The sequence below is a fragment of the Musa acuminata genome, chromosome BXJ3-1 (genome assembly GCF_036884655.1).
Source record: "Musa acuminata AAA Group cultivar baxijiao chromosome BXJ3-1, Cavendish_Baxijiao_AAA, whole genome shotgun sequence".
In the NCBI taxonomy this organism is placed as follows: domain Eukaryota; kingdom Viridiplantae; phylum Streptophyta; class Magnoliopsida; order Zingiberales; family Musaceae; genus Musa; species Musa acuminata.
Genome location: NC_088349.1, coordinates 41,070,618 through 41,082,310, shown reverse-complemented (window position 1 = coordinate 41,082,310; position 11,693 = coordinate 41,070,618). Strand labels below are relative to the sequence as shown.

The window sequence follows — 11,693 nt, the reverse complement described above, 5'->3', positions numbered from 1 at the left end:
TGGTAAATGACCACAATAGCATAATTGAAAAAATATTGAAATAGTAGCCATGTCATTAATTGGTGAACATTTATATGAAACATAGCAAGCTTGTCTATCAAGCTCATGAACATTGCTACCACTCTGCTACAACTACAGCTGATTCAGCAAGATAAATCCAAATCGAAACCTTTAATGAAGATCCTGTTAATCGGAAGGACCCGAACTACTCCACTATCACTATAATGAAGCATTTATGAACTGTTGGTCTAGTAAGCTAACTTCCAAACTTTAGAACTGCATTATATCCCATTTGACACCATTTTTCAAGCCCTATCTTAGGATCAAAAGTGTATCTATGTTGCAGAAGACATAATCTATTCATGGAAAGACATATAAATTTGATATTTTTGTTCATTTCACAGGGAAAAACATAATAAACAGAATTACAATGCCTCACCTTTATCAAGCTCATAGATTTATTTGTTTGGTATCTCTTTACTATTATGGTATATACTATGGTTTGCAGTTCTCTTAGGTTGAGTAACTGCTTTCTACAGAAATTATGACACATCTTACTAAAAACAGAAAATTTTAGGCTTGGATTTCACTCTTGAACTTATCTATATTTTCGAAAAATTTCAAATTGAAAGTTATTCATTTCATGAACAGTTTTTTAAACAATATCTGAGTGGTTGATCAACAGTCTTTTGATTATCAAACACAATTCTAGTTTTGCAACTCCACAATTTTCTAAATTATTTCACCCTCTAAACAAAATCCTGAGATGCTTTAGTATCTTTGTATATGCAAATAAACATTAAAAAAAATACTATTTCAAGTGAAATGAAGTACTCCGTAGTGAAATAAGATCTACACCAAATAAAAGTTTTCACGGGTTCTAGAATGGTCCTAAAAGAACATAAAAAATCTGAAGGCTAATGGATATTTTAGGGAACCTTTAGTCACCCAAAAAATAAAGACATAAGAAGTTACATCTTATATCAAAATTATGCATAGATCTCTTAGTTGTTGAATATGAATATAGTTGTGCAACACCATAAGTTTCCATATTTTCACTCTCTAAGCAAATCCAAAGATGCTTTAATACCTTTGTATCTGTAAATAAAGATTTAGCAAAGACACCATAGCAAGATTTTAAATTCATCATGTGAAAGTACTTTGATCTGGCAATAGAGCTACACAGTTCAATCTTCAAAGTTTCTTAATGGTCCTAAAGGAATATAAAATTCTGAAGTTCAACTTATATCATAGGAAACCTATAGTTAGAAAAGAAAAAAGAAGCATAGGGTCATAGGCAATTACCTCTTATAATGCATAGATCTCACGATTGTCAAACACACTTCTAGATATGCAATGTGATGTCTTCATGTGATAACTAGGCCATATTGAATGTTATAAGAAATCTCAACTCAAAAAAAAATGGAAAAGGAAATCTGAAGTTTGTTATACGGTTCAATCTTCAAAGTTTGTTATGGCAATGTGATATCTTCATGTGATACTTAAGGCCATATTACAAGTGCTTTGTTCTGGCAATAGAGCTATATAGTTCAATCTTATAGTCAGAAACTTATAGTCGGAAACTTATAGTCCTAAAAGAATATAGTCCTAAAAGTTTTTTTATAGTCCAAAGTTTCTTTATAGTCCTAAAAGAATATAAAATTCTTAAGTTTAACTTATATCATAGGAAACTTATAGTCGGAAACAAAAAATAGAAACATAAGGCCATAGGCAATTACCTCTTATAATGCATAGATCTCTCAATTGTCAAACACTCTTCTAGGTGTGCAATGTGATGTCTTCATGTGATACCAAAGCCATATTGAATATCATAAGAAATCTGAACTCAAAAAAGAAAAAAAACAATAAGCATCTATCAGTTTGATCTAATTATGCATGATTAGCATACACAACAAAATATATAGTTTGCACAAAAATTCTCAAACAAAAATGAGATAAAGATAGTAACTTACAAAAAAGAAACACAAGAGAAGCAAATTGAAATCACTTTAAACCACATAATTAGATTATAACAATTGGGCAAAAATTATAGACCACATGTTTCATCAATTGGGCAATAATCATATCGATAACTATGAAATGATAAACAATAAATAGGAAACAAAAATCAAACTCGTAGCTGCAATGATAGTCATGTTGTAAATAAGCCTACTAAAATGCTGTAAAAGGCTGTAAGGCTTCTAACTTACCTTAGGCGGTTGCGCTCATATTTGAAGATCTCGAATCCATGCGCTTGTATGAAAATGTGCTGCCTCTTTGACACCACGAAACTTCCCATTGCAATGTTACCAACAACAGATCTTCATGTCAAGCACTAGAGAAGTCTTTCATTTGGAATCTTAATCATTTCCACCTATCCGCCTTTTCATCTTATGAGAACATTAAATTGGGCAAAGGGCAGTTCAGGTTTTGTTATTTTGGGAGTCTCAAAGATATTCCAAAACCTGACTGTCTCATCTGCTGCTGCAGAAGCTACTACACCTCCCAGTGGACTCCCAGCCAAGGAAAGAACCCGGGATGAATGACCGGAAACCTCAGCCACTCTCGTCATGGATGGGTAATTCCACAAGGTGAGTTGATTGTTCGGCGAACCATGAGAGGTCAGTAATTCAGATTTGTTTTTGTCCCATAGCAAAGCACAAACTTCAGAGCCAGCATCAATCGAGTTCAAGCAAGCACCATTAACGGTGTTCCAAAACTTAACGCAATGATCATTGCAACCTCCACCAGAAGCCAGCAGGTTGCTCCGAGTTGGGCACCAGTCAACGGCCTTCACAATGGAAGTGTGGCTGCTGATCCTGTGAAGCCATTGACGTTGACGTGGATGGTCACGTGAGACAGGCATGCAGGCATCCCATATGTGCACTAGTTTGTCCTGCCCTCCACTCGCCAAATACCGCCCTGACAACACGGACCATTTAAGACTACAAACTCCACGCCGATGCCCATTATAGAAACAGATGAACATGTCATCCTTTCTAAAGTCATAATCAACAACAGTGCCATCAAATCTTCCGACTGTCAAGATTGAATTACTTCTCCACGCAAGTGACAACACAGGGGCCTGGTTCTCATCTTCCATCCCATCCACGACATGTCCTGTTGCTGTATCGATCAGGGATAAATCTGAATTGCCAAATGCGACAGCAAGAACTGCACAGTCTGGCGACCAGCGGATGCAAGTGATAGGTCCTCTGTCTTCTTCGGGTTGTAGAAGCTTAGTCGACTCGTTTGCAGCGTCCCAGAGATACACTGCGTCCTCAAGGCCAATCGCCAACACATTATTGCTTCCCCAGTCGAGGAGATTCAAAACATTATCATCCAACAAGCCGTGGATTACCAAAACCCTCTCTGGTTCTTTAGGGATTCGCCTCTGCTGCTTCTTCTGCGGCCGAATGGGCTCGTCAAACTCGGGCAGCTTGCTGGCCGACGCTTCAGGTGCAGTCTTGAAAGCGAGGATACGAGACCTGTTCTTCAAAATGCACTCGTCAAGAAGCTTTTGGTACGCCACGCTCGATGGGGATTCCCTCGAACCATCACGCTGCGGTCTCGAAGGCCCGGTTAGGGCAAAGCGTGCGTAGTCCATGTCCATCGCCGACCGGAACGGGATGAAGCGGTCGTACTCCACACGCCTAGAACGCGAAGAAGACATATTTTCCAATCGAAACCAGAACGAGACTGGCTAGGTGACGAAAAACGATCGAGAAAACCAGAAAGATCGATCTTCCCACAAGAAAGTCGACAACCAAGAATCGATTAAAAGAACCCCAAGACCAACAAAAATTCTGAACCCTAATCAAAATTTCGACGGATGAAGAACCAAGCGAAACGAAACAAGAGAAAAAAGAAAGGAATGAGATCACCGCAATAAAAATCGAAGGGAAGGACCCTCGCAGCTGTGCCCGTTCGTGTTCGTCGGAGAGCAGTTCCGACCTTCGCAGAACGACGAGATCGCCGAGAGTCGAGAGTCGAGAGCCGAGAGGACGAGAGCGCGCGAGGGGAGAGAAGTTGTTGTGATTGCAACAGAGTGGGCCCTCGGGTTATATAGATGCCACTCATCCCAAGCGTTACATTCTAAAATCGTTCCGTTATATTTACCCAATCTACGTAGCGGATAGTTTGACATCACACCGTTATATGCAGCTATCATCTACGTTAAATTTCGTGTACCTTACTCTTTTAGAATTTGTATGTTAAAGAAACAAGACGTGGTATTTTTTTTTTGTACGAAGCAATGTTTTTAAACTACTAAAATTATTATTAATATAATGAGATTTGATATTCTTTTATTTGTCACTAAAAAAGAAAATTTTTAAATAATATCTATAAACTGATAATATTTTTATTAATACACTAGGTTTTGAGTCTCAAATTATAATATATCTCTATTTTTTATTTTTAATTTAGTATAATATTCATTCACATAAATTATGCATCTAATTAATCCAACAAAAATCAAACAATGAACAATTAGACAAAACTAGAAGTAAATGCTGACCATTCTCAATTTAGATGATAAATAGTTAAATGCTTGAATTATTAAGAAAACATGTTAATTAATCATTTTTCATTATATTAATTTATTATTATTATTCTAACCAAAATTCATTGAAATTTCCTCTTAAATTGTTGGAGCAAAACAATGATATACAAATTTTGATGAAGAAACAAATAAGATATTAAAATAATAAAAATAAAAAGATAAAGTTTAGAAAGAACTTAAAGACATGTAATCGATGTCTTAATATGAAAAACTCATCCTTACATATCGGATTGATCGAGATTCTAATCTCAATATTTAATCCATCTTATCTTTGCGAACATAAATAAATATTATCATAGAGTTAGTTAACTAGCCTCTCTTAGCATATCAAGTAGCCAAATAATAATAATAATAATATTTTTTAAAAATAAAGAGGAGAAATTGTATTGAAATATGAATTAATAAACTATAGCCATTTACAATTCTATTTATAGAGCCTAAAAAGCATCCTAAATGTCATAACTGATATTGTTGTAAGAGACATCCTTTCATTAAAATATCTTTTATGCATATCAAAATTATCTTTACATAATTTTAATTTTTCTCCAAGTCATTAAGCACACCTGAAATTTAAAAAAAATTAAATAGCCTAATGGTTTAAAAAAATTTTATCTAACAAATTTCTAACACAAGAAATGTAAATTATATAATTAATTGTTCAACATTATATCTTTGAATATGTGATAACAATAATGCTCTTAAGTAGTTACACTACAATATATATTTAGAAACAAACATCAGGAAATATGTAAAGAAATATATGCAAGTACTTGTCTGTGACATTCCCATCTGCTCCAGGTTCTTTCAAACACTTTCAAATATCAAAGTAATATCCTCAGCAGGAGAATAAAGATATACACTTGCCAGAATATGGAATGAAAGTCTTGTTAAATGACACAATTCCATTGAATTGGTAACTTTGCCCATTTCTCGAAAGATGGTATAAGTAGCTACAAGGAAGGATTGTAGTTGAGCTCTTTCTATATACAGGACAAAGGCTAGTAACAACACCAATGCATATGTTTACTATAGCATTGAAAGGTCAGATGATGCTACTACCATCACTCTATCCCATGTCTTTGTAACTAAAATGAAAGCTACTGATTTAGGAAGAGCCCTTACTGACGAAGAGCAAACCAAATTTTGTTTAACCATGTCAGATATTTCATTCACACCATTGTAGTCAATAATTCTTCCAAGATGATGCAATGCAATAGATGACTATTCTGGTTCTGAATGACCAACATTATGTAGAATAAGCCCACCAATAAAGCCTCATTTCATTATTAGTTTACCGTTAAGGTTATCAATGCTCATTTCACATAATGATGATAACCATTTATCAGTCTACAAATACTATGAAATTTTTGATGCATTACAATAGAAGATCAAGATTATAAAACATAGAAAAGAAACCGTAGGAGAGAGTAATGTTCTCAGGCAACTTAAATAGAAAATCAAGCATAGCAGATACTACTTGCCAACAAAGAGATATTAAGATGTGAGTTATCCCGGGCATTTTATTATCCAATGCTTGCATGTGCTCAACAGTAATCGATTCAAGCACGCAAAAAATAATAGCCTTGGCATTTCTAGCGACATAACATCCCAAAGGAATAGTATTTTTGTAACATGAAGATGATTCCTTATTGTTTCTAGATAATGACCACCAACAAAGGTCCGCAAACTGCATGGAAGAGAGTTTAGTTGCATACCAATAGCTTCCAAAATTATTTCTCCAAACTCACCAAACTGTTTTCTTATGTTTGGGAATAACATATGCATGTGAGGAAAATGTACTTGAAATGATAGTTTAACATCTGACTGATCAGAAGACTCAAATTCTGTGGGAGTGTGTTTTGGTACCTGATGGATATGAATATGCAGATTAAAAATTCTATTACTAAATTATCGGTAAGTGCTAACTCATCCTCAAAAACTGAAAAAACGATGAAATTTGTGAAAGACCAGAGGCAATAAACAAGTGTTCCTTCAAGTATTGCTTTGTATTTCAAGATACTGACATCCATCCTAAAAGTCTAGAAAATGAACAAGTGCAACTTGAAAATCTAGATATTTTCTGCATCCATGATAAATGTGGAACTAAAGTTCTGTAGATGAAACCAGCACTTTTGATACCAATGGGATATGTCCGTTCATCATTTCCAGATTAATCCTTCAAGAAGTGCCCAGCACCTTGGCAGCCCATGTAACTTTACCATTTCAAGTTGTATGTTGCCTGCTTTCAGTTGGGTGTACAAAATTGTAAGTTGTCCACTAAGATTTGCAGCTGACTGCAGTATAATGTCATTAACATTCTCTACAGAACAGGATAACTCAGTTGCAGAATGCAGTAGAAAGAGGGGAGACTCTGTAGGAGGATTACAAAGTGGCAAAGCAATGGTTGATTCTGCCTAATCAAAGTTGCCACATCAGATTCAATGTCGACTTGTGATATTTCTAAAGCCTACTGATTATCTTCAAAATAATATGTACAAGGTTTCCAAAGAGCCAAAATTCTCTCAGATTCGAGGTCCAGTTTAGCGGAAGCAGAATTTGTAGAACAGTTATATCTCTTTTACTTTCAAGATAAGCTATTGTCTCCAGATTGACATTACATCTCTTAAGGTCTTCATAAAACACCACTAATCCATTTTTATTCATGAATTTGGATCCAATGATTTTCATCTGATTCATAAGCTCTGAATTGCATCCATATGAAATCGATTATAAAGAATGAGTTGGCATAACATTCTGCAGCCAAGAGTATGGATTCTATTGCAGCTTCATGGCTTTCTGGGGTTGTCATGCTGGGAACACAAATCAGCTGCCAAATGTTCAAATTGGGAAGCCCTATATACCGAATCTTGATAGTTTACAAGTTGTAGATAATCTGCTTGTGAATACAAGTAATCAGCAAAGAAACCAATATTCTGAAAGTTGTTATTTGAAATCTTATTCACCTCTGAAACACCACAACTGAAATTCAATCTGATCCAGTCCCCAGTAAAATAATTTGAAACACTTGTCAGAACAATTTTTGACAGATCTCTAGGAGCAAACTACAGATTAGCATCTTGGAGTACATCTTTTCTTGTGGCAGCTTTAGATGCATCAATCTTTCTCTTTGCTTCATCCGGATTACTGGATGTGCTAGAAGCCCCATGAGAACATATCACAAAGTTAGAAGAAACAGCTAAAGACTCTTGATCAGCCACCTTAGGAAATGAACATTTGCAAAGGTCAATATCTGAAGGAAATGGCATATGTGGCCCCAAAACAAAAAGGAGTACACTGCAATATAGAAAGACAATGAAGACAGTATATTGTCAGCTAAAAACCAAGTAATGTAACAACCAACAAGGTGCATTTGATAAGATTCATTTTGTTGCAGGGAAAAAAAAATAATAATAATTTCTTCTTTTTTGACTCTCACAATAGTCTTCACCGATCACTTCATTCTCTCTCTTTGCATCTCCAAAAATAAGCATTATAAAGTATAAACTATAAAGATGTTCAAATTTTTTTAATTTCTCTATGATATTAGCATATGCTGTTACAATAGACCTTGGTGCAATAGATTCACGTCTCCATTCACATTCCACAAAAGGAAGAATGGCATGCCTTCGTAATGCAGTACATATAACATTGAATGCAATACAACAGTTCTTCTATTTGTCCAAGTGTATATCATTAGCATCTTCAGAAGTTGTATTCTTTGTTCCAGTAATCACAGGATCACGGAAGGGTTCTAGCATCTCTAAAAGAAATAGAAGCCTATGTTTAAATTCCTACAAGGATGGTAAAAACATCATCTATCTGATTGGAAAGAGTAAGCAAAATTATGCTTGATACTTTAATAGAAGGTCAAACCTTATATTTTGACAGTACATCATCCATATGCTCAAACAAGGACAGCAAGATATATTTCAAAGCAAGGATTGAAACATCGTACCGTACCGACATTTCGAGGTTGGCTTGATGTGGTACGGTACGCCTAATTTAGGTGTAATGGAGTTTAAGATAATACAAATATGAGAAAAAAAGAGTTTGAGATAGTTTAACAGAGTATGAGAATGAAATGGAGTGAAATAGGGGAGAAGAATGGTTTAAAAACATGAGAAGGGTTTGAGATAGTTTAAGCGTTCCTCCTGGTAATGGGTGGTCCGCATACCGGTAACCTATCGGACCGGTACGTACCGCCTGTACCGGGTGGTACCATTCAAAATTGAATACCTTGCTTCAAAGCAGCATAAGCACGACTAGTAGATTATGGAAACACCCGGTAGGGGCATTATGAACAGAGTCAACCAAACATGAAGTATGAAAATAAGTGCATAATCTATCATACGAAATTTTTTCCTTTTCTTAAATTTTTATTCAGGAGGAAGTGGATAGAATTTGGATAATAACGGGGGCATTGTGATGAAATTCACAGTTTCTTGAGCACACAGATGAAAGATGGATGACACATACAGGGTTCATGAACTAAAAAGTACTAAATGACAGTAACTAGAACTAAAGGACTTGCATTCACAGGATTTGAAGTGTATATTTGAAGTGTATATTGGTATCTTAGAAACATGTAAAAAATAATCTGCTACCCATTAAGAAATATATAGCTTTCCAAGCCACAACAGTAGTTATATTGGTCCATAAAAGTCCCATAAGAGTTGAGCACAACACTCCAAAGAACTCTGTACAAGGCTGCGTCATAGTTGTATCATCAGAACACTGAAACAGTAGGTTCTTTATTGGCTCTCTAGAAAAAAAGGAAAACTCCAATCCAACAAACAAAAGTTTCAGTTTCACAATAACTGCTATGATGATCAGGATCAAATTCAAGAGATCAGGGTTTTATTCAAGTGTACAAATGACTGATATTGTTGGAATCTTCATAATAAGGTAATAGATGGATCACAAAATAACATCTATGATAGGTCATAGAAAGTATTTTTTTAGTTCATCAGGATGGACATGTCAGTACAATACATGCCGATCAGCACGGTTTAAACATATGGCTGGAACAAGCCTTGTGCTTGATTGTGTGTTCAGGGACATCCTTGGTATAAAACAAAACTCCATGCTAGTATTATACTAGCATAACATAGTTCGACAATCATCAACCACTGCCATCTGAACAATCATCAAATGGTGAAACTAATTGTCATCTGAACAATCATCATCAAATATTATACCACAGCAGAACAAATTGCCTCTGAACTTCATAGTCTTTGTTATGCTAGGACTATGATGTTCAAATCAAATAACATTTTTCTCAAAATGAGGAGATTATTTCAAGAGAAAATTAGTGATTGATAATTTGACCATCCACAATAAATCACAATGTATTGACCACAAAAAAGGTCAGATCTGCACCAAGAAATGACCAAGTACTCATCAAACATAGATAGTTTTAATTGCTTATGTTAGATAATTCACCAAACATTGTTTATATATTTTCATGATGAATAGGTTAATTATGATGAATCATGATTTATATACATCTACCTATTCTAACATTAAATAAATACCAAATTTTGTCACATTAAATAGTGAACATTATACATTGATACATACTCATATCCATCATATCAATATCTTACACTTGTATCCATGACTTCATAACCAACCAACCAACCAAACGAGCATTCATTATAATAAAGAATTAAGCCTTCATAACAGTAATAAAAACAAGAAGACTGATGAAATTACTTGAATAACACCAAGAGGTCCTCCAGAAGTTCAATTGCAAGATCAACATGAAAAAGGGTCAATGCAGTTACAAAAATACAAGTTGTTGACTTAATATGTAGACTTATTATGGAAAAAGATGAAACCTTTGCAGTATTTGTATATATCCATGGTGATAATGGTCCAAAGCATAAATCAATCAATACACATGCTGCTTTTGCCTGAAGATTGAAAAATAAATGCTTACTTAGAAAGCCAAAAAGTAAGTTGTCTATTCATAATTAAACTTGGTATGAAACCAACAAACACGAGATGATAAGAATGAAGACAGATAGCCCGCACAAGCATTAATAAGATAACGATGACATTATTATTATCTGCAACAACAGATTAATATGAATTGTTGAGACTTTTGATAAGAATACAAATGCATGTAACGTATATCACCCAGATGCATCACTACTGAACCTGAGAGAGAGCAAGCTGGACAGAAGGATGTTTCCACAAAGAAAAACTATCATCAACTTGATTTAGGAGGCTAATTGGAGGAAGACGTGCCATCAAATGAAAGGAAATCAGAATCCATCCAAATTAATTAATATATAAACCAGTAAAAGGTGTTAAAAGTTTTAACTTAAAACAGAGACCTTTCACCGGGAAGCAGTGCTTATATAAGTGGTAATAGGGACCAAAATTTTAAATTACTGTTAGCCAATTTGCAGAACAGGAGAGGCTATCTATTCATTATAAAAGAATGTAAACACTCGACAAATTAGTTACAGAAGCAGACTCCTGGTGGCTAAAAGTTATTCCAATAGGAAAAAAACAGGATACTTAGTTTAAAAAATATTATAGGGTAGGTGATCATTTAGAACATACTTGTGAAGCACATCCAAATAAGACATGAGGACTGCTTTCTTCCGCTGCAGATATATCCAAGACATTCAAATAAGAAGCATCCCAATAATCTTCAGTTTATTTGAATTCTTCCCCAAACAAGCTCAAGTAATCAGTAGGTTGCATGTGCCTGGTTACTTCAGTTTTAACAATTTCATCAAATATTGAAGAAACATTTAGCTTGTACTTTTCAAAAGAGAAGAAAGAACTTGCTATCTTGAACATTACCAAGAATTGCTAGCTTACAATCTCAAGAGAAGCAAAAGTGCTATCTTGCCTATTTCAAAAAGCAAAATTTGCAAACTTGCACAACTAAAAATTATTGCTAGTTTGTATGTTGTAAAACTTACATATCTCTAAAACTTGATAGTTGCACTTCTCCTTTTTGTTGATGACAAAGGGGGAAAAGATATGATAATATGAGAATCATACATGGTAGGATGTAATATACTTTGATATTTTGATACCTTGATAATTTGAAACATTTATGATAAAACAATTCTACCCTACGAGTTTTCGATGATTTGAAACATTTATG

At 34.7% G+C, this 11,693-nt stretch overlaps 1 protein-coding gene and 1 long non-coding RNA gene across 3 annotated transcripts; both read right to left on the bottom strand.

Annotated features, from left to right (window-relative positions):
• Positions 1-1,150: 1,150 nt before the first annotated feature.
• Positions 1,151-4,010, bottom strand: LOC135629111 (cell division cycle 20.2, cofactor of APC complex-like). The gene is made up of 2 exons (XM_065136288.1): positions 2,211-4,010; positions 1,151-1,840 (listed from the first exon to the last, which is right to left on the bottom strand). Exon 1 carries the CDS (start codon positions 3,671-3,673, stop codon positions 2,387-2,389), a length of 1,287 nt encoding a protein of 428 aa, XP_064992360.1. The 5' UTR covers positions 3,674-4,010; the 3' UTR covers positions 1,151-1,840; positions 2,211-2,386.
• A 2,615-nt stretch (positions 4,011-6,625) lies between these two features.
• LOC135629109 (uncharacterized) lies at positions 6,626-11,172 on the bottom strand. Of its 2 annotated transcripts, none has more exons than XR_010493159.1 (2): positions 11,138-11,172; positions 6,626-7,858 (listed from the first exon to the last, which is right to left on the bottom strand). It is a non-coding gene; the product is annotated as an uncharacterized LOC135629109 (long non-coding RNA). The 2 variants fall into 2 exon arrangements; XR_010493160.1 differs by lacking the exon at positions 11,138-11,172 and adding an exon at positions 10,280-10,408.
• Positions 11,173-11,693: the final 521 nt, after the last annotated feature.